The sequence below is a fragment of the Echinops telfairi genome, unplaced genomic scaffold (genome assembly GCF_000313985.2).
Source record: "Echinops telfairi isolate 266 unplaced genomic scaffold, ASM31398v2 ScPeMD7_2;HRSCAF=8, whole genome shotgun sequence".
Taxonomy (NCBI): domain Eukaryota; kingdom Metazoa; phylum Chordata; class Mammalia; order Afrosoricida; family Tenrecidae; genus Echinops; species Echinops telfairi.
Window position 1 is genome coordinate 31,376,142 of NW_022103898.1, and position 23,042 is coordinate 31,399,183.

General features: G+C 39.2%; 1 protein-coding gene across 1 annotated transcript in view; it reads right to left on the reverse strand.

Annotated features, from left to right (window-relative positions):
- Window positions 1-23,042, reverse strand: part of CFAP54 (cilia and flagella associated protein 54) — a 390,102-nt gene that overhangs the window by 174,644 nt on the left and 192,416 nt on the right. The window contains exons 41-45 of the mRNA XM_030886291.2: window positions 21,424-21,490; window positions 19,114-19,296; window positions 16,716-16,802; window positions 9,714-9,836; window positions 574-627 (exon numbers count right to left, since the gene is read on the reverse strand). Coding sequence (XP_030742151.1) covers window positions 574-627; window positions 9,714-9,836; window positions 16,716-16,802; window positions 19,114-19,296; window positions 21,424-21,490 — 514 coding nt within the window. The remainder of the gene's footprint in view (window positions 1-573; window positions 628-9,713; window positions 9,837-16,715; window positions 16,803-19,113; window positions 19,297-21,423; window positions 21,491-23,042) is intronic.

Consider the following 23,042-nt stretch of genomic DNA (forward strand, 5'->3'; position numbering starts at 1 on the left):
CCTCCCACTCTTTCACTCAAACAATGGGATCAGATTGGCCACATCCCTCAGACTTTTTACAACGGTGCCATTAGGTCATCAAATGCTTACATCATTCTCTCGTTGTTGGGCACAAAGGTATCTGGGTGGACCATTTAATCCTCTCAGTGAAAAATTTTCAGGAAAGTTAAAGGAGCTGCTTATGAAAATGCCAACTGAATGCACTCTAAGTCGTGGGCTGAGGCAGTCTAGGCGCCATCAAAAAGATGGCTACGAGTGGGCAATCACAAGCGGTACAAGATCCTGTTCTTGCAACCCAGGTCAGTGGTTATTGTTAGGCTACTAAGATAAAAACTAACTTCAAAGACACTGGACAAGTCATGGTGAACAAATTAATGTACAACTATAACCAAGAAATGGGCACACGAGGGGATCACTGCCTCATCTGAAGCAAGATAAGTTTGGGTGGAATCCTACCTCTGGCCTCAGTATTGTGAAAATTTCATTATTAGAATTAGGAAGGCAAAAGTTTTCAAAAACAAAGATTCTCCTTATGAAATGGATTAAAATCACTCAAGAATTTTTCATCCTTACCTGTATATTTTCTCGGCTATTAAGAGGTTTTCCTGAGTCAAATGATTGGAACATCTGTCAATATATAAAATGTTAATATTGAAACAAGGTTATTTGAATAGTCTTTTAAATAAAAGTGTCCCTCGGTTCTTTTAGATACCTTTTTTACTGTGAAAGTAATGCATACTGGAGTTCTACATACAAGACAGGACATAATGTGTATGATGTGCTTTATTGAAAAGTGAAATTTGTAAAATAAGATCTGGTGTTTAAAAACTACTGGAGGGTTCAATTAGTAGTTTAAACTGTTGAATACAACATTGATCTGCAATGTAAGCCCCCACCTAATTGCAATTAAAAATCACCATGAAATATGTGTATATGTATACATTACGTACAAGTATATATGAAGAAAAAGATTATTCATCCATATAAACTTTTTAAGGTCACCAATGTTAAATCTTTCATGTTTTCTCTACAAATTTCTTTTGGTGTATTTTTAAAATTACAAATATATATGCATACAATATTCACACCCATTTTAATCATTTTCTCTAAACATTATGTTAGATTCCTTGGGTGGGAAATATACTGATTCTTGGCGTTATACAAGAAAGAATTCATGCCTAAGCTTGGTTTGTGATCCAAGTGAGTTTTTATAAAGGACAGAAGTTTCAGGTCTCACAGTTCACTGAACACAGGACTGAACCCCACGCACATGGTGACCTGAAGTGAAGGGAGGGGAAGGGGCAGGGGGAGGGGGGAGGGGGAGGAGAGGGGGCGACCGAAAAGTGGGTGAAGGGAGATGTCAGACAGGGCAAGCTATGACAAAATAACAATTTATAAATTATCAAGGGCTCATGGGGGAGGGGGAGGAGAGGGGGGTAGGGAGAAGAAGAGGGAGAGGGGAAAGAGTTTGGCCTTTCGAGGGCCTTCAGCTGGGAGGCGTGGTCGATGGTACTCTTTGACTCCATTGGCTGAATTAAGATCACCTGGCCTAGTTTGGACCACCCAGGTGTACCGCCCACCTAGGTGTAGGTACCCCACACACACACCTCACCGACTGGAGCCTGAATTGGTGCATGCCCATTAGCCTTTATAGGCTTCCAGCTTCCTGGAGGGGGCCCCTAGGCATAGAGAGGAACAACCCCCTATCTTGCTACCTAACAATTACATCATAACCATCTTCCTATGCTCCGCGGGTATTTGGAAAGCTCACTATTACAGCTATGTAATGTTCTAACGGCTAGAATCTAGCCTATGACCAGACCATAATAACCCTTTTTCTTCTTTTAGACATATCAGGGACTGCTTCCCACCCTCACCCCATTATTCAGTCCTACTTTAAGTAATAGTAATGGTATTTTTGTCAATATTTCTAATTCTCACCTTTAGGTATTCCGGAAACAATGTTTCTGGCTCAAGAGATAAGAACATGGAGAAAAAAATTACAAGGGACTGACTCAACTTCCCCTCCTGCTTACAAAAACTGAAAGTGCCAGGCCACTGCGCTGTCAGCAGTGCAGTGTTTACCGCTTTGAAAAGTCCTATGGCCATGCACAGGGACCGGAGAGCCTGCTTGCGTGCAGAGTGCAGGGGTGTTTTGTTGTTGTTTGTTTTTGTTTTGATTTTGTGTTTTTTGAGTGTGCTTTTCCGCATCTGAAGTCCAGGACGGGTAAAGCTCTCTCAGACAGCCACTGTGTTGATGGATTCTTGGGGCCTATGGCAGGGGGAGGTGGGGGGGAAATGGGAAGCTTCTAACAATGAGCACAGGAAAGAAGAAAATGTGAAGATGATTGTACAACTCTATAATATGACTGAATGATTGAATTATATATGTGAATTACATGCCAATAAAACTTAAAAAAACAAAAACAGAGTCCTACGACATTTTCTACGTCTGTCAAGAATGACAGTCTTGGAAACCCACAGGGGCACTTCTACTGCATCCAGCTTGACACTGAGTCGATGTCAGGGAGTCTGGGTTTTTTGAGGTGCTAGTTGGAGATGAATTTGCCTTACTGTTTAGAATGGTCGTTTTTGTGGTCTTTTCCTTTTTGTGTGGATTAATTGTTCATATGCTTGACTCTAAATATGATGTTTTGCCAGAAAATATCCGATTTACTTGCCACAGATGATTGTTGTGCCATCATGTAGGACTCATTTCTCTTGGTGTAAAAGACCCTTTTTAAAGCAGACCCACTTTGACAAGCCAGTACTAACTCCCACCTATATGCCTTTAGTCACCCAGAATCACTGTCAGCTTCAAGAAGCAGGTCCCTCACAGTTGGATGGCATCCCGCCCAGGGCTTTGCCTAAGAGCAAATAATAACATGCAGGCTTGGAGGGTGGGGGGTAAGCAGGAAGGACCCTCATCAATAAGGGGGTAGAGAGAGATGGTCTACTTAGTCCCTCTTGGGTTCTAGTGGTCCACAGCAACGACCTGACCTTCTCAGCAATACCCTCTGGACTGATTTCTCTCCTGCCTATTTAATCTTCCCATTCATCCATAAGGAGTCCTAGGGTTACCTCCCAAACACATTGCTTGCTTACTTGTGCCCAAATCCTTGTCTTAATCAGAAGTTTCTTCTTTGAAGATATTCTTTATTTCCTAGAATACCTTGAAAAGAGAGTAATTGGATCCAGAGGGAAACATTTGCTGGAATAAAGTGAAGAGAGTTGGCAATGGGACTTTAGGCTTGGTGATGAGCAAATGCAGATATAATGTCAAGGCATACAAACTTTTGTTAGGCTTGTGAAAAATCCACGAGGAACCTGTAAGTTTGGTTTGGTGGCTTTGCTGTTGTTGTCTCAGCACTGCTTCCACATCTGAAATCTAATTTATGAGTCCTTTCTTTGGCTATCTAGCCCGGGGCCTAGTAATATTGGCACTATTTTAATTATAAACCCTGAATGTATTTCCTCTTTTAATTACATTTTTAAAAATTCTCACCGGAGGCTGTAAAGCTGCAAATTGACTGTGAGAATACAAAATTTGGCATCAGAATCCATTGAGAGAGAGAAAACTCACCCACAGACTTGTCTTACGGAAACTAGTTGATAAAAATGAAGTTCAGGATTTACATTAAAAAAAATAATTAGTTTCAGATTTTTAATTTGTTTGGGTGGAAACAGTGGCCAATGATGTCTCCCTCACTCTGCCCGCGAGTTCTTTGTTTCTGCTCTTCTGATTCCTTCCCACCTGCCTGGCCTGGGAATGTGGAGGACTTGTCTCTTTCTCTCACTGTCCAGTCCCCCGGCGCTTTCACCCATTCCTCCTCGTTGAAGTCTCTGTGCTAATGAGTCCCACATGCACACCTGCAGCGCCTGAAGCTGGACGGGATTTATATCTAGAGCCCCTGATTTCTAGACCACCCACTCAAAGCACTCAAACATAGCCCACCTGGTTGTCTGAGCAGCATTCCCCATCTCAGAAAATAGAAGCTTTTTTCCTACCAGTTGCTTAGACTGAACGCTGTAAACATCCTAAACCCTTTCTCTTTACCCATCTCCAAATATCATCAGCAATTGCTGTCAGCTTTATCTTCACAGCACAATCAGAGTTCGACCACTTCGCCATTGCGTTCGACCACTTCCCCACTGCGTCCCCCACATTATCACCTCTCATTTAGATTATTAACAGTGGCCTTAATTTTTTCAATCATTGTGAAAATGTACACACAAAAAACCTGTGAGCCAATTTAACAATATATCCAATGAAGTCACCCACTCACCCCACTTCCCTGCATTCCCCCCCCCCTCTTTTTTCCTATCCTTGTTTACTCCATCTACATAAAACAAAGATGGCTTTTCCATGAACTCTCCAAAGCCCTTGTGGAGCTCATGGTCAAAGCATCGTTCCTACTGCAAACGTCTTCCTCCCAAATGCTCCAACCGTCCCTGGTCCTTCCTGCTGCTGCCTTCTGCATAAAGCCTCGCTGGGGTGTGGTTTTCCTTGGACTGAACAAAACAGACCACTGGTCTCATGGCCAGTGGTGAGCGAGTGGAATTCTTGGAGGTTGGGTGCCAGGGAAGAGTCTGGCATTGGTCCTAATAACTGTGAGCTCACCAGCAGGGAAGAAGTAGATGGTGGCGTTTGAGGTGGCAACTGCAGCGACAGCAAATTCAAGGGCACCTTCGTACAGAGAGAGGGAAGATTTCAGAGAGGCAGGAATCTGAGCAGGTAGTTGATGTGTAACTCTTCACACAGCGGCTAAATGGTATACCAGTAAAAGTGAAGAGAGAGCACTGAAGTGAGTGCTGGAAGTCTGGATCTTGGCTCTGATGCTTACCAACTACTGTATGTGGTTTTATGCAAGCCACTAACCCCTCTAAGTTCATCTCCTTGTCTTCAAAATGGGAACGAAATCGCCTCTTCATCAAGCTACCATTCCTACTGAATGGGGTGAGAATGGATAGAGCGCGATGCCTGACACAGCCAGTGAGGATAAATGAGGTTATTGTTGCAGCACCGGATCACAACAGACAATGGTCTTCTGTGATCCAGGGAAGTTCACTGGCTAAAGTTTAGCTCTGCTGAAACGTGTCCACCATGATGACTACGTCGGTATCTGAAATACCACTAGCATAATTTCCAGCATCATAACACCACATGTTTGCCACTGCACTATGCCAAACAGACAAGCCAAGGTTGGTAGATGATAGCTTAGAGTTAATCTCTGTAAAACCCACATTATTTCATACTGACCCATGAGCACCAAGTATAGGCTTGAATTACGATTCCTCTAGGGATGTCAGTAAACAACTCACAATATGAACCTACCACCTCTTTCGCTGAGCAAATGCAAAGGATCCTGGTGGTGCTGTGGGTTAGGCAGGGGGATGTTACCTGAAAAGTTGGTGCTTGAAGCTCACCATCCACTCTGCAGCAGAAAGATGAGGTTGTCTGTTCCCATACAATTTATAGCCACAGAAACCACATGTGGTTGCTATGAGTTGGAATCAACTCGAAGGCCGTGTGTGTGTGTGTGTGTGTGTGTGTGTGTGTGTGTGTGTGATGGTAGATAAGTGGTATCCTTTTCAAGTATAGATTATCCCTTAGTTATGACAGCCTAGAGCTCCGTGGAGCACAGGATGAAGAAGCATCAGCGTCTTCTACTACATTCCCTTTGCTGAATTCTCCCTTTTCCATGTTTGTTCCCCATAACCCTTTCTAATGGTCTTTTATTTACTTGTGCATTTCCTGGGCAGTTTCCACCAATTCCAAGTATATAATAAATATGTATGGAACAGTAATTAGTAAGTGTCTATCTCTAATCCTAGTTTTTCTTCCAAACCTGTATGTGCACAGGCATGGTCCCTCTTTCTCTGTATGTGTGTGTGTGTGTATGTATAGACACACATTTATAGATCATATTCCCTAAGGAACAGCTCTCTTGGGTGTAGAGATAATACACAAATAACCCTATTACAATGCTGTAACCATCATAGTGATGAATAAGTCATGTAAATTGTAGTACAGTATTGAAACAATGGACAGACATAACATATGTAAATATAATGCCATTTATGCAGGTAATTTTCAAGGTTTATAACATACTCATTCCCCAAGCTCTTTTAAGACCTCTGAATTTTAATCCAGCCCATGTTTATGGTGTCCGTCTGCCTCACTCCTCACACACAATTTCCCCCAGGCAAACGGACTTGCTACCTCCTCTTTCCTTTATTGTGGTCCAGAGGGTCCAAAATCTGCCTAAAGCAAGTTTACAGAATGGTTCCCAGATCACCATGAAAACTAAGGCAGAGGAGAGCGAAACGTCATTCTGATTTAATTTATACTTGAAATACAGCTGTGATAATTATTTTCAAGGATGATGCTTCAATCATCTAATTTACACATCCAGATTATGCAATCCAGGTAAAACTATCTGCTAAAGTAAAAAAAAAGGATGAGGCAAAGTTGTACCCTGACAAAAGCAAAAGTAAGTTGAATAGGACATTTCTTTTTTCCATAGTCTTTTTAGATCTTATTTATTGTGTGGTTGTTGCTGAGAATATAAACAATAAAGTATACAATTCACAGCTTTTAAGGCTCCTATCTAATCTTTCCAGTTGCTGTTTGTCAATTTGATCCCAATAGAGAAAGTTCTTTAAAAAGCACAATAATCAAGGCAGACATTTTTTTTAACTAATTAAGCTAAATGATTGGTTCTAAGAAGATTTTAAGGGCCATTGTTGGCTTAAGATTTAAAGATGATCTCACATTGACGATATGGGTGCTATCACAGAGTGTAGTGAAGAAATCAGATAGTGCCCAGCTAACAGAAAGAGCAGCACCTGGGAACTTGAAGGTGTATCTTAAAACAAGCAGCCATTTAAGTGAAGTGTCAGCTAAGTACACACAAAAGGAGCACACCAGCCTGTGACGCAAGGGTTGTAAATAATAAAATCCAAGACCGAAGGAGGAAACTCTATCAGAACTTAAATTCTGAGCACTCAGTTTGCAGCAGGCTATGAATGACAGTGAAAGCCCAAAATCCATTTGCAGTGTTCCCACGTGGATTGAGCCTCTAGTAAATCCCCTCTGACCATTAACCTGGGATGTGAATACCCCTGCTAATCAGAGAGAGTGCACTGGAAAGTGGGCTAATGCAGATGTAATTAGGTTCAAGTTTAACATCTTATCATTTGTTCTCCATTTGGACCCATGTGGCAGTTACATAACCTCCTGAAAAGTAAGCAAAGGGGTGGAGTCTAGCCTGTCAATCAGGTTGCAGCATTATGACCTCATTTGGAGGCACAAGGAGATAGAGAGCTCTCAGGAGGCCAGACCCACTCTCCATGCCTTCCCTTTCCCACTGTTGAGACACTCAGATAGCTAGAGAGGACATGTGGAGACTCACAGAGACCTACAGCAGCGTTGAGATGCTTCCACTGCCACTGGAGCCACAAGACCTTCTACCTACTGGCCTGTGATCTTCCTGCATGCAGCATCATTGTGTGTGCTGCATGAGTCTAAAGAGCAGCTTATGGGCTAGTATCGGACATATGGGCTAATATCAGACTTATGGACCTGATCTGAACTGGGCTGGGATGTTTTCTCAGTTATACAATTGCTCTTGTATATAAACCTCTTCCTTACACACATATAGGTGTTCAATAAATTTGTTTCTCTGGTCAACCCAGACTAACACAACCCATAATTTAGTATGTAGGACCTGGGGCTTACTTTTGGATTGAGGTTATTCTCTGTTTTATTTTGGTTGGTGGATTTTGCTTTTCTTTTTGTGTGGCTTTCTTGATATGAAATCCAGGATAGAGACAGTACCTGGATTAATCATTTCTTAAGAGTTACAGCAGGGGAGGTTAGGGGAAAGGGGGAAGCTAATAATAATGAGGATAAGAGTAGTGGAAGTAGAGATATCATGAGGGTAGGGGGATGGTGGGGCTGGAGGTAGGGAGGAGGAGGAAGGGGGAACCCATCACAAGGTTGGATATATAGCACCCCCCCAGGGGGACGAATAACAGAAATGTGAGTAAAGGGAGACAATGGACAGTGTAAAACATGAACTAACAACAATAATATATCATTGATCAAGTATTCACTAGGGTGGGAAAGTGGGGGAGGGAGGGGAAAAAAGAGGAGCTGATCCCAGGGCTCAAGCAGAAAGAAAATGTTTTGGTAATGTTAATGGCAACATAGTACAAGTGTGCTTAATACAATTAAATGATGGCTTAATGCAATTAAATGATGGAGTGTCATAAGATTTGTAAGAGCCCCCAATAAAATGATTAATTTAAAAAATGAGTACAAGAAAAAAGAAAACATTCTAAAATTGATGGTAGTGATGATTGAACAATTCTTTTTAATATATTTAATCCACTTAATTATATGATATGTAAATTATGTCAATAAAATTGTTCCTTTTTAAAAAATCAAAATTAAGTAACGATGACCCCAGGACAAATAGTTCCAGAGGCTCATCCAGCCTCCCTGGCTCCAAGAAGCCTGAAGTTCATCAGCGTTTGAAATTTGTTCTGCATTTTTCTCCCACTTAATTGGGATTCCTGTTTAGAATATTTGATAAAAATACTGCACAATGCATTCTTAACTCTTTGGTATGAAGTATATAAATCAAAAAAGGTCTAAATAAGCTAAAAGAAACAATTTTGATGAAAAACATCAACCAAAGATTATAAAATTAGACTAAAAATCTAAGAAATAGGTGATAAATGTGTCTAATGAAACTGCCCACTGCAAGGACATGAAAGAGCATGGTGCAGCATCCTTAAGCCAGAATTCAGTTACAAACCTCCATTCTAAAACTGTATTCTTGTTCTGTTGATAGTTTCGTTGTACCAACTAGGCCTCCATAAGAACATGTGGGCAGAGTTTAATCAGGTTGCAGCTTGATTGGAAGGCAAACGAAATAAATAATTTCTGTAGCTGGTATCCCCATCTCTCTTCCTCCCTGGTGATCGGACCAGCGTGCTGCTGCTTGAGCTAGTTCTTTGCCTCGATTGTATGCTGTACTATTTGTTGGCTGAGCCAACCTGTGGCTCATGTTGCTAGAGCTTGAGGCTCCTTCAAGACCTGCTTCTCCATGCTGCATACATCTCTCGAGGCTGGTGAATCTTGTCACCCTGTGTACATTGCTTGAGCTCGAGATCCCTAAGCTCCCTGCACTTCTGACTATCGGTGCCCCACCCTGCTGCCTGCTGCCTGTGGCCGACTCTGCCAGTCTTGCCTGATCAAGAGTCCACTTTCTGCTTCCTTGACCTTGGACTGGCAGCCCTAGTGAGTTGAAGGACCTTTACTATATTAACTGCTTCCACAAAAGTGAGTTGAACTGAGCCTTCTGTACTTCTGGGTGGACTAATCTGCCATTATATTCCTTCTTGCTGTATAAACCTATCCATATATATATTTATTATCATAAGTGTCCTGGCTTTGTTTTTTCTAGAGAACCCTGCCTAACACAAGCTCTGTGACACCTTTCTACCTCAAATTCATGGCCATTTCCAGGCAGGTCCTAACAAATGAAAATGTGATGTGAGCTATAGCCAGTCTTAATGAAGAGGTTTGGGATATCACACACTGGGATATCTTATAAACACACCTTTGTGGAAATGTTTTCTAATTTTAGGAAATTGGCCTTCAAAAGGAAATAAATGACTCTGATGCAAATAGGCAGAATTACCTTTGCTTTTCCCGTCGGTTTGTGGCCAGCAGGGACTGTGGAGGGAATGCTTTTCCCTTGCAAAATCTGGGTCATTTCATAAAAGGCTTCAGAAAATAATCCTAATTCTGTAAGTACTTCCACCTTTAAAGGAAAAGAAAAGTCGATGAGATCTTAAAGTAAGTAATTTGCTTCACTTATAAAATAAAAATTTTAAAGGAAAATCATCAAAATTTGAGATCCATCATTGCTACTTAATGTTGCAAATGCATTATACCTCAAAGCTTACTAAATTTAGACAGATGAAAGTACACTTTGTGTGTAAAAGTACAGTTCATGGAGACCAAGAAACCAATAAACAGCAGTCCACTATTGTATAATGATGGACAACATTTGTTTCTTATTTCATTAACTGCACACATAGAAATATATGATAGACATGAAAAACAGTTCAAGATTTTTTTTTAATTCTCATGGTTAACTACAGTTTAAAAACAAAGAAAACACCATGCATGATATTCTCTGACACTCAAGAGTTAAATAAATCCATAGACTCACTCCATAATGTATCAGCATATCAACTATTAATTTTCTTTTCAAAATTAATGGATATTTACTTTTATAGACATACACTTCACATTCATTGAGCTAATTTTATAGACATATACTTCACATTCATTGAGAAATAGCTATACAGTTGTATTTTTAATGTAATCCATCAGGGATTTTAATGAAGATTTTATGGTGTGAAAAGAAAATGTTCCGTTCAAATTCAGTTATTCAACATGTGTTTTGGTTGTTGTTAGGTTACAAGTCATTGAGAAATCTTCTGTACAAAAAATGGAAGTGCTGCCCTCTCTTTGCACCATCCTCAGTTCCTGGCAATGTTGGCATCCACTGTGCAACCACTGTCAGTCTTCTCGTTGAGGGGCTTCCTCTGTCACTGGTCTTTCACTGTACCCAACATCAGGCCCCTCTTCCGGACTAGTCCCTCCTGATAGTATGACCAAAATACCTGAGGGCACACCACGGTACCTTTTCCAAGACACGTCTGCTTTTTCCTTTTGGCAGTCTATGGTGGAGGCAATACTCTTTGCCAACACAGTCCTTCAAGGCATGGATATTCCAGATTTCCATATTCATTGTGCACGTTTCCCATGCCGATGAGACAAATGAAAATACTGCGACTTCAGCCTGTTGCACCTTCCTCGGCACCGTGACACTTTGCTTCGGGACACGTTTAGGAGGTGTTTGGTGGCAGGTGTGTCCAGTCAAAATACATGGATAGATTTTGTGACTGCTGCTTCTGTGAGCGTTAATTGTGGATCCAAGTAAAATGAAATCAATTCATCCTTTCTCCATTTATCATTATGTTGTTTATTGGTTCAGCTGTGAGGATTGTGGGTTTTACAGTTTGTTTTTACATTGAAGTATAACCTGTACTGAAGGGTGTAGTGCTTGATCTTTATCAGGAAGTACCTTCAGGCCTCTTTACTTTCAGTAACCAAACTTGTGTCAGCTGCATCTCACAGGAGAATGAACTTGCCTCCCATCGCCTTCATATAGTCCAGATTCTTAGATTATTTGCTCATCCTAGAGATTGAATACAGATGATGAGAAGATTCAACTCTGATTGACACCTTTTCTGATTTTAAGCCACTCAGTCTTTTCTTGTTCTGTTCAAAAGACTGCCATTGGTCTATGCACAGGTTTTGCATGAACACAGTGAAATATTCTGGAATGCCCATTCTTCTCAAGGCTAACCATAATGTTTTATAATCCACACAGTCAAATGCTTTTGCATAGTCAATAAAATACAAGTAAACTTGTTTTCCTGGTATTCTCGGTTTCCAGCCAAGATGCATCTGAAGTCAGCAATGATAGCCCTAATCCAGTCCTCTTCTGAATCTGGCTTGAAGTTATGGCAGTTCATGGTCAATGTACTACTGCAACCATTTTTCAAGTTTTTATGAGCAAAATTTGACATGTGTGATATTAATAATATTACCAGACAATCCCCACCGTCTTTGGAGTTGGCACATCTATGGATCTATTCCGGTTGGTTGATCGGATAACAAACGTCTGTGCAGAGACAAGTGAGCACTTCCAGTACTGTATCCTTTATCTCTACGACCTCCAAGTCTGCTCACTTGGCAACAATCATTTACTTTGTCTTCTTGAACCTCCAGTTGAAATCTGTTCTTCTCTTTGGTGGGATTTCTTCCATTCAATTTACCTGTTCTACATTCAAGAGTAAATTTTAGAGTTTCTTCTGACACCCACTTTGATTTTTTCTTTCTTTCCTGTGTTTTTAATGAATTTTTTTTTGTCACGTATGATGTTCTTGAAGTCCCCCACCCCACAACTTATCTGATCTGTTGTCATTAGTATTCAAGGTGTTCACTCTATTCTTAAGAATCTCTAAATTTAGGTGAGATATACTCAAGGTTGTATTTTGGCTCTCATGAACTTGTTTCAATATTCTCCAGCTTTAACGTGTCCTTAGAGAGGAGCACTTGATGGTCTTTTCCACAGTCAGCTCCGGGCCTAGTCCTGAACAATGATATTGACTTTCTCCATAGTCTTTCCACAGATTTGCACGACGCAATATGTCTTTTGACTTCTTCAGTGCTATTTCATAAGTATTCACTGTGGATCCAAATAAAGTTAAATTCTTAACACCTTCGATCTTTTCTCCATGTATCATGATGTTGTCTATTGATCCAGTTGTGAGGATTTGGGTTTTCTTTCAATTGAGTTGTGGCGCATACGGAAATCTATGAGCTTAGATTTCCATTCGCAAGTAATTCAAGTCCTCCCCACTTTCAGCAAGCAAGGGTGTGTCATTGCATATTTCTGGTTATTAATAAGTCTTCCCTCAGTCCTGATACTTTGTTTTCTTCATATTGTCCAGCTTCTTGGAATATTCTCTCAGATTGAATAAGTATAGTGAAAGGATAGAACCACGAAGCACAGTTTGCTTGATTTCAAATTGGGCAGCATTCCTTCGTTCTGTTCAAATGATTAGTTCCTCTTGGTCCATATATAGATTCTACATGAGCACAATGAAGCATTCTGGAATTTCCATTTTTAACAGTGTTATCAGTAGTTTGCAGCCAAATGCCTGTTCCACAGTTAATAAAACATCTTTGTGGTATTCTTTGGTTTGAGCTAAAACCCACCTGATGGCAGCAATCATATCTCTCATGCCATGTCATCTCCTGAAGCTGCCTTGAATTTCTTGTAGATCCCTTTCAAGGAACTACTGCAATTGTTTTTTAATTATCTCCAGCAAAATTTCATTTTCAAGTGATGTTAATGTTTTTATATTTTTTTATTAAAGATCATTGTATTGGGGGCTCTTACAACTCATAACAATCCATCCATGTGTGGTGATGTGTTGATCATTAATGTTACTATGTGATAAGGTCCACACTCTGTTGGGTCATGTTTCTTTGGAATAGGCACAAATATGGATTGCTTCTATTTTGGTTTCCAAGTACAAATATAAATTTAAGGGTAATTTTTAAACCAAAAGAAGAGAAAATCTTTGACATATTTACCCATCTTACTCTTTTACTTTTAGCTGTATTTTAGTAATCTCAAGGATGCATACACTTTAAAGAATCCAAAAAGAAGGTAAGTCAGGGGATAAAATATGTAAAAATAAGCACCAAAGGTCAGGAGAAGATTTTTGATGGAAAGGAAAACATATGTGTCACTTGAGTTGTATACTTTGGTTGCATGGTGCTAAAACACCTTGGGCGCTAATCTCTCCAGGACTACACACCTTCAAGATGATCACCCTGGAAACATAAGGACTCTTTCACATGCCTAGATGCCCTAGATGGCTCATTATCTCAACGAGGAAACAGTCTTTAGTCTCATCTGAACGTGATTACAAGGTAGTTCTAAATGAATTACATCTAATGGTCAAGGTAATCCCCTGGTTTGAGTATATTTTATCAATCTGACCATTTGCCAATTCCATGATAATAACAAAGGACATAAATGTTCACTAGTGGCCAACACAGTGAGCACAAACACGCTAGATGGCAGAAAGACTAACCCATTAAGCAACTCTTCACTCACGCAGAAACAGAACTGTCAGGACTCTCCCTTGGAGCATTTGATATGCTGAGAGTACTAAACCTTTCAAGATGTTGGCAGTTCCAAAGGGAAACCAGACCAATTGATTGTAAAAAGAGCTTCAAACTTTCCCTGACAGACATCTCTGGCCTACAGAAACTTAACAGTGTGATCTATTGCTGCTTGACTTGTCAGAGAGCTTCGCTGCTTGTATTTCCTGCCTGTGATTTTTCTCACTTCCCACTCACTGACCCTGGTTTACTTCATAAAAGTCAGACAAACTCTGCTCTTGTGGTTGTCACTCCTGCTTCTGTACAATCCATCACTTGCCCTTTATCATCGATTCTGTCAAAACCCTGGTCCAGTTTCCCACTCCTATTATGCCTGTAGGATCCCACTTCTGTCTCACTCTACTCCCAACACTGCTATCAGATATAATGATCATGTAATTCTCCTGCCCAAAGTTCTATAATTAATGGCTCCTCCCAATTCAAGGGTACGGAGCAGAGATCACAGCACTTCCCTGGCTTTTAAAGCTCCTCTTTGGGGAGGAATCAACCTCCAGGTACTGACAGTCCAATTAAACAGGAAGAAAAAAGTCATCTTTCAATGCCTTTCTGGTTGCCCTGCTATCATACTATTAGCTGTCAGTACACCAAAGGAGACCAAATGACTAAGCTTCTTACCATTGGATGGTAGACTAGGCTGTCTGTGGTCCAAATCCATTTCCATAATCTCCTAATTTCTATCATTGCCTGATGTCCATATTGTGTCTCTTAAGTTTAAGGTTAAAGGTCCTTCATATCCTAGGCCCCTGGTATCCTCATGTTATCTTTGAAAACTGCCAAATTAAACTTCCACTCCATGGCATTCCATTGACTTGTTCCTCCAAACAAGCCACTACTTTCTTAACTCTTTATCTTTCACATTGTCATCTTTATGAGTATTTTCTCTTCTTCCTTTGCCCTACTCAGTTAGATGGAGGCTTCCCAAGATGAAATTGTACGTAGTTAGTGAGACCTAAGTACCCATTTGTTCCTTCCTCCTTTGTTCTCCTGGAGACCCAGCATTCATCATGTGCATTTGAAAATTAATAAGTGGCAAGTGCATAATGTATTGTTATGCACATACCCTGTTTCTTTTTCAGATGTTCACTTCTTTATAAGGTCATGTATTACATTTCTTTGTATTTCAAGCAACTAACACAACCCTTTTACATATAAGCTACTCTATAAGTTGTTTTAGAATTAAATCAACAAATATTAATTAATATTTTCTACTTGAATTCCCACTAAGCACTAAGGAAAGTGTGAGGAGTAGTCACTTTTAATAAACGTTGATAGATTTCAAATGCACTCAATAATTAACCATTGAGCATCAATATTATTACTATCAACAGACATTAAAAGATGAATATGATACAAGTCCTGCCTTTGGGAATTTTGCAGTCAGAGATAGAAAGCCGCTAAAAAAAAAAGGATAAGAGAGAAGTTATGTGCTATGTTTTTTTTTAAGTATTGTTCGAATTCAAAAGCAAGAGAGCCTTTACGAGCACATTAAATGAGAGATAGTGATCCAGCAATCCTCATGGCCAATAACGAATGATCTGTTTACTTCAGATTAAAGTACGTTATCTTATTAGTCATTTCCAAAATTTCTACTAAGAAACTTAGTAACTTTATCTAGAAATATAACTAACTCAATGAACTATTCAGGTCAGAAAACACAGGCCCAAGGACAGAGTCTGGGTGGACAAAGCAGTTCACAGGGAACTCTAATTTTCTAGAGTTATAAAATGGGAGGGATTTGGGGAAGGGGCAGAGGGTACTTCACCCAAAGGGAAAAGAGGTAGGTCGGTTGTGTACTGCAGCCCACTCATTCAACTGCGAGAACCAACTGTCCATAGCCTGTTCACGATCATGTACAGTGATGTCAACTTGGTAGTTTGAAAACAGCTATGATGGAAGTATTTACACCATGGAAATGGCAAATGCTACCAATCGTAGTGGTAGTGGTGGTTGTTAGGGGAAGCCGGTGAAACATTTACTAACACACAGCTGATTAAGCCATAAGATGAGAAGCTAAAGCTTGGCATATGGGCCAAGAAGCACTTTAAGCTCAGGGATATCAAATACTCTATTTTAAACTGTTTGTCTTGCTGCACATTAAATTTTCTTATCTTTCTAATTTTCAATAAAGTCAACGACATAAATACATGTCTGATAAATATGTTTTATGTGTTTATATATAACTAATGTGTGTGTGTGTGTGTGTGTGTAAGAGAGAGAGAGATGAAAGAGGACTGCATTCCGTATTAGAGTTGATAAGATTAAAAACAGGAACATTTTCTGGCATTGAAATGATCCATGAACAAACTGAGATCAAGAAAAATGCGAGTTTGCGATCATAGATGACTAGGAAAGTGGACAGAGAGAATGAGAGGCACATGGGGCCCCCACACCAGATAAGAAGGTTCAAGCCAATTGCACATGACTCCTCAAGGCAGAGAACCTCAGCCAGTATCTGGTGCAAATGGTGGCTATATAATGATTCTTTGTCTTTTTAATTCAATGATAACTACTTGTATTCTATGAAACACATAAAGATTCTTAATAGTAATTTTACAGTCCTAACTCAGTCCCTTGGAAGCATTATTTCCTAACTCAGTCCCTCAGGAGCATTATTTACCAAACAGACTGGTGTTAGGTAAGCTCGTCTCTAGGTAGAAATGTTCCTCATGTTCTGTAGGCCAACATAAAATGATTAACCACCTTTGTAACCACCTTTCTATTTTATTATAACAATGGTTTATACACTACGTTATTATCAGCTTACCCTTATGGCTATGGCTCTCATAATTGGTAAAACTCAACTGATGTATGACAAAATTCTTACATTTTTTAATATCAAATATCTTAAAAGCTTGTAAGATACCTTGAGGAGTCTTGCTTCTATGCTTCTGACAACATCTTGGCAAACTCTGGACACAAAGTATTGGTACAACGCTAGGAGAGGCAGAACCTAATGGGGGTGGGAAATCTTGGTTTCAGCTTACATTTTATCATGTTAATAATGTAATAATCAAAGAAAGACAAATATCCTGTCAAATACCATACAGGTGTACCAATTGTTATAAGTAAATTGATCTACCTAGCATATGCTTCATAGTTATTTTCAGAATTGTAATAGGTTCTCAGAGACATACAGTCGTAAACAGGTGTGCTTAGTACCCAAGTCCCTAGGTTTTGCACCTTGTAAGAAATTTTTTAAAAAGCATGAAAATCGATTTGGCTATCCTCCTTAAGGGGAAAATTCCAATGTGTACATATAAATCATGGAGTGGTGTAGTAAAAGTATAGGAAATGGTTTACCAAATAAACACAACCGTTAAAGGCACTAGTAGCCATGTCCCTTGAGCAGCTCCCAATGAACAACCACCTACCTACCAAGAAAGAGCTCAGAAAACAGGCCTGACAAGCTGCCATTGAAAATCCTCTGGAATAAATTTCTATTCTGACACATTTGGGGCTGTCATGAGTTAGAAGGGACACAGTGGAAACTGTAACAGTCTCAAGGCGCCACTCTTCTGAAAGTGTCATGTAATTAGGTGAGAACCTGAAGCTCTTTGTAGTTTACCTGCTCTACCTGCTGTCCAGAGAAAGGTGCTGAGTAGACAGTTTTGCCAAAACATCTCTATGTAGAATCTGATCTCAACTCAAACTTGAAGTTTAGTTCTTGAAACTATATCCTGTTCTACCAAAAAGGAGATGGAGCAAGAAGGGGTCTTGGGATTTCCAGTGTTTAGAAAATGTTGCCATCATTCCATAGCTCTGGGTCCCATAACAAGTTTTATATGTGTCAGGGGTCTTCTTCGTCCCCCGGCTTCTTCAGAAGAAGGTTAATATAACACAGAATGGAATCTTTTTATGTCTTTTCAAGTTCAGCTAGGGAATCTCTAATTGTCAGCCAACTGGCAGCTGCTAATAGCAACAACATTTTTAAAAGATTAGAATGAGTCTTATATGATTTCAAACTAACACAATATTTTTCCACAATTAGGTGCCGAAACAAAATACAGTGCCCTTCCTACAACTAATGCAGTGCAAAACAATGAGTTGGCAATTACCTTTGAGATTTAGCTTTTCTTTAGTGAGAAATAAAAACATACTATTTTTATTGCTGCCAATTGCTCAATTATTCAGAAAAACTTTCCCAATTTCTTAAGCTCTGGAAGGGGAAAAACCTCTAATTTTCTTTCCAATACAGTGATATGTATTATAAATGAATATGACAAGGCAGCTAAAGAAAGGTTCCCTTGGGGATAAAACCACTTTCTAAAGTCAAAAATGAATCCCCTTAGCAATGAGAGAAAAATCATTGTATTATTTTTTTTCTAACAAACAATTTCTTGACAAACCCGAGAAGTGTCAAAAGTATTTGTCACCCTCTTTACTTTGACACACATTCATATAATTAATAAATTTATATTAGAGGCAGCAAATGTTTTCAAAGTAAAGAGGCATTTTGAAGTTAGAAGAACAGATATACTAAGAGGACAGAAACATATGTGGGCTGAAAAAGAAAGTAGCTATGAAAATTATATAAAGAAGAAAAATAGAACAAATAAAGAATCCAAGTATAGAATAGCACGGTTTTTTAAAAAATAGAAGTGAGAGCATAAAGGAGAAATATAGGAGACACGGGATAGAGGATAAAAATATTATACAACTAAGAATTTTGACAACACACTAATTTATTTTTAAAGCATAACCTCCTTCAAATGATGATACGCATATATTGTAATTTTTTTTACCCAAGAGGAAAGATACTTGTATTATAAGGTTTGCCTTGCCTAGGGCACAAAGAAATGCAAATCTTTTATTTCACAGTTAGAATTTGTTATTAATTTCCTCCACAGGGAAATGACAAGAGATATAAAAATAAATTTATCTGAGCATTAACAAACAATAAAACACCTAAGTGATTATGAACTAAATGACTTAGGGCAGTGAATTGCACATGCACTAAATTCCTCCATTTGAGCTAAGTCACACATTCTAATTAATTTCACCCAATGTGGGGCTGGGAAGCTAAAATAACAGCGTGAAAAAAGAGAGCAAAATCAAATAAACATTTTTTACCCCAAATATAATCAAACAATGATGTCTAAACAAGAAAATCGATTACTAAATTCTATTTCTTAGTACAGAATCTTAATTATTAAGGTTTAAAACTTAAGTTAAAAAAAAAGGTCATAAACTTTAAAGTCTCAGATAAGTGGGGCAAACATACCACAAGGAATTAAACATAGGTGATTCTAAAAATTACTTACAGTTATATTCTGCTTGGCAAAGTGAAGTTCCCGTATAATGTAGTAAAGACTGGCAACCACAGAGCAAATGTCAGCCCTGAATCTATCTGCGAAGAGCTCAATGCCTGGAAGAAGCTGAGTGATTTCATATTGAGCATAACAATGCTCGGCTTTCAGATGTGGAAGGGTTGTTCTCAGCAAACCCTGAAAATGAAAAACAGTGAGGCAAGTCGCATTCGCATCAACGGACCAAAATATCAAGTACAAGGTTTCCTTCCTGAAGGGCCTAGCACACCTACAAATGGTTAATTTAACGCCTTTGGCTGCCGACCAAAAGTTTGGAGGTTCAAGTCTACCCAGGGGCAGGTAGGAAGAAAGGCCTGGCGATCTACTTCTGAAGAACCTGTGGAGTCAACTGTCTGACACACATCAGGTCCCCAGGAGTTGGCATCAACTCTATGGCTACTGTTTTATCGCTGCCATCTTTATATGTGTAAATTGTTTTCATCATTCAAGGTAGGCCTTTTGAATGCAATTGTAGTTGAATGTTTAAACCATTTTCACAAGAAAAGTAGTATTCTGTTATCTCTATTTTCAGAAAGAATGCTCACTTGTCAAGGATCAATTTTGTGTTGGGTACTGTTAGTAGGTTCCTTATAAACATGGCCTTATTTAATCCTTATTTTACCAACTCCTAGAATGTAAGAACTTAATGTCATACATGATACAACTGGGTGTATAAATTAATTTACTCAAGAGCACACAGCTAATGATAGCAGAAAAAAAATATTTAAAATCATGTTTATTTAACTCAAAACTCTATGCTCTTTCCAATAAAATCACCCAACCCCGTTGCCATCACATTGATTCCAACTCCTCTAGGCCCCGCAGGACAGAGTGGAACTACCCCATAGTGCTCCTAAGACTGAACGCGGTACAGCAACGAGTCACAGCTTTCTCCTGCAGAACACCTGCTGAGTTAGAACTGCCCACCTTTGTGTCAGCAACTAAGTGCTTGACCACTGTGAGCTTAAGGCTCCTTTCTTTTTAATATATAAGGCTATACATATTACAGATGGGGGACAATTTCTTTCTGAAGAAGGCTGAATCAGACTTAGACAATGAATGCTGAACTTTTAAAATGCATTATGTAAAACAAAAATGATCTATGATCTATTTAATTCATGTATCTGTATATGTGCTAGATGCCGCAGAGACAAGTTGAATACACAGAATAAAAATTTACGTGTGGAAGTGGTTCTTTTTTTAAATATTATATTAAATAATTAACACTTCTTTTTTTTAATAATTAACACTTCTTAATGACAAATGCATTCTAGAATTATTGTGTTTATCAGAAAATCATTTCTATCAGATTATCTATGAAAGTTACAAGGGATCCTACTTTAAAATAATATGTAGTTATTAAAATGCTTACGTTTACCAACTTACTTTAAAATGAGAATTAAAAATTAATTGACTTTGGAAATAAACTCTACTACGTAATTTTAAATTTAGGAACATTATTGCTAAAGAATCTTTATCACATTATATAAAAAAAATTTTAATCACGTATTTCTTAAAGCATCAATAGAATTGTCCTCAAGAATAAGAAATATCAGAGTAGAAAGAAGATCAGGAATCAGAACCTGACATTATTTCCTCTGCATTCTTGTCTAGTCTGCCTCCTCCTTTTGAAGCACAGGCACGAGGTAGATGGAACACAAGAAAAAGAGAAATGTCTGGCCTCATATCCAGAGAAGCCTTTTCCGGAGAACTTCTCTCTCCAAATTTCTTAAGTTAACCAGACTCCTCTGATTCAGAACAAGGGTGTCCCTCCTTCCAAATAAACAGAACCTTCAGTAGACTGGAAGGCCCATGGCTAAATCCCAGAATCTCAAAATGTCTTGCACTTCAGGTAAACGCTCCCTCCCTTGCTGTACTCTTCAACTTATTTCTTCCCTTCCCTTCTTCACTACATGGCACGTTGTACGTCATCCAAACAGGGACGCTTTCTTTAGAGATGAAGTTACCTAAGTCAACCATTTGAGAGTCAAGCGAAGCAGACCTGCTTCATTGCTCACCAGCAATGTGATTTTACTAACAGCACGAGATGGAACTTCCCCGTTGGACGTCTTAACGGAGAAAACTGACTCTGCTGAATTACAAGTGAAGGTCTCACAGCTGGTTCAACCAGCTACAGAAAGATGGGCTTATGATATTGAATGAGAGATTGTGCGTTTTATGGATTTTACAAATGACTGCACCCTTGTGTGGCTGACATCCTGAATAGCTGTGCTACTACAGGAAAGCTCCCACAATCAGAGTTACCTGAAAGAGCAATGCAGACAAAATGCAGCAGTTGACTCTCTCTTTGACATTCGATGTCTTAATAAATCTAAATAAGCAAAGGGGAGAAAATTGATTAGTACAGACTCCCCCAAATTATTTCACTATCATATGTCCCCCTCCAAAGCTCACAGTTTTCTATTTTAGAGACAATTTCATGATTCTAAAAGGCTAAATATAATTCTACCATCTAAAGATGATCTAGAGTGGTAATATTTTAGTTAATTCCATACTAGGGTCTTTTTTCTACCTGTGATTTATACACACAGATACACACAGGCACACATATACACCTTAAGAAGAGAGCAATGTAATATACACTATTTTGTGAAATTTTCCATCTATGGACATAAAATGAGTTACAGCATTATTTTAAAGGACTTTAATATTTCATCACATGGATGTATTATGATATAAAAATATGAACTCCAACTTGTGTTTTTCTAATTCTGAGGTAAACATTATTATAGCTACTTTTTTTTTTAGTACTGTGCAAGTAGTTCTACTGGATGAACCTCTAGAAATAGAATTTTTAGGTCAAAAGGGGTGTCAATTTTAGACTCTTAATCAGAAGTACTTGGCCTGCCCCAGTGGGCCTGCCCTCATACTATACTTGATCCCCTGCAAGTTGTTTGTTAACTTCCCAAAGGACTAAAACAATGTATTCTCTCACCAGCATTATGGAACCGTTGACAATAGGTCTCTCCATTTCCAGTGTCTTGTTTTATATTCCTTAGAAAAGTTTCAGTTTGCTTTATAATGATTTTGAACCTACATTTGCAACTATAGCTCACTTTACCTTCCCCTTCTTACTTAAATGGAACCACTCAGCTTTGCTATGTGAATCACAATGTATTTCTAAGTCCCGGTTCTCTGTGTGAATACTACAGTGCCAATTTCACCCTTTCGCCCTCGGAGCAGGGGGGAGAAGGGTCCCTTCTACTCAGGAACCCTGCAAGGGCAACCGGAAGCCTCTAGAATTGTGGATCCCGAAGAAGTCAGATTTCCAGCCGGGTAACCAAGAAGAGACCTTCTGTTGGTTAAAAATCTTCAAGTCATCACTTCAGAGGCACAGCAAAGCTGCAGTGCCCTCTAGCAGGGATGCGACCGCTGTTCTTTTCCAAGCAGTGCACCTTCCACAGCCCTTATTTTTTTCTTTGCTGCCAAGTTCTACTGGGTCAGACGCTCAGACTTGTGGTGTGGTTGTGTGTGTGTGTGTGTGTGTGTTTAAGGATGAGTTTCTGGCCAGAAATGCAAAAATTCATACTTCACAGAGTTTTTAACATTTAATGCTTAAAAAGTATTTAAATGTATTCACATTTTTAAGATAGAAAAACTAATATAAAAGCCTCATATCAAGGGTCTTAACTTAGGCCCTAGTCAGCCTGCCTCCACATTGATATTCTTGCTCCCTTACCAATTTTTCCTTCCTCCCTTCCTTCCTTCTTTCCTTCCTTCACAGGTTCAACAAATAGCTACTAAATGCCAACTCTGAGGCAGGCACTTGGGATACACCAGTGAACAAAGAGAATGCCCACGTGGCATTCACAGTAGAGGTGGGAGGAGTTACAGGGAGGGAGATGGAAAGCTGATGGTGCCCG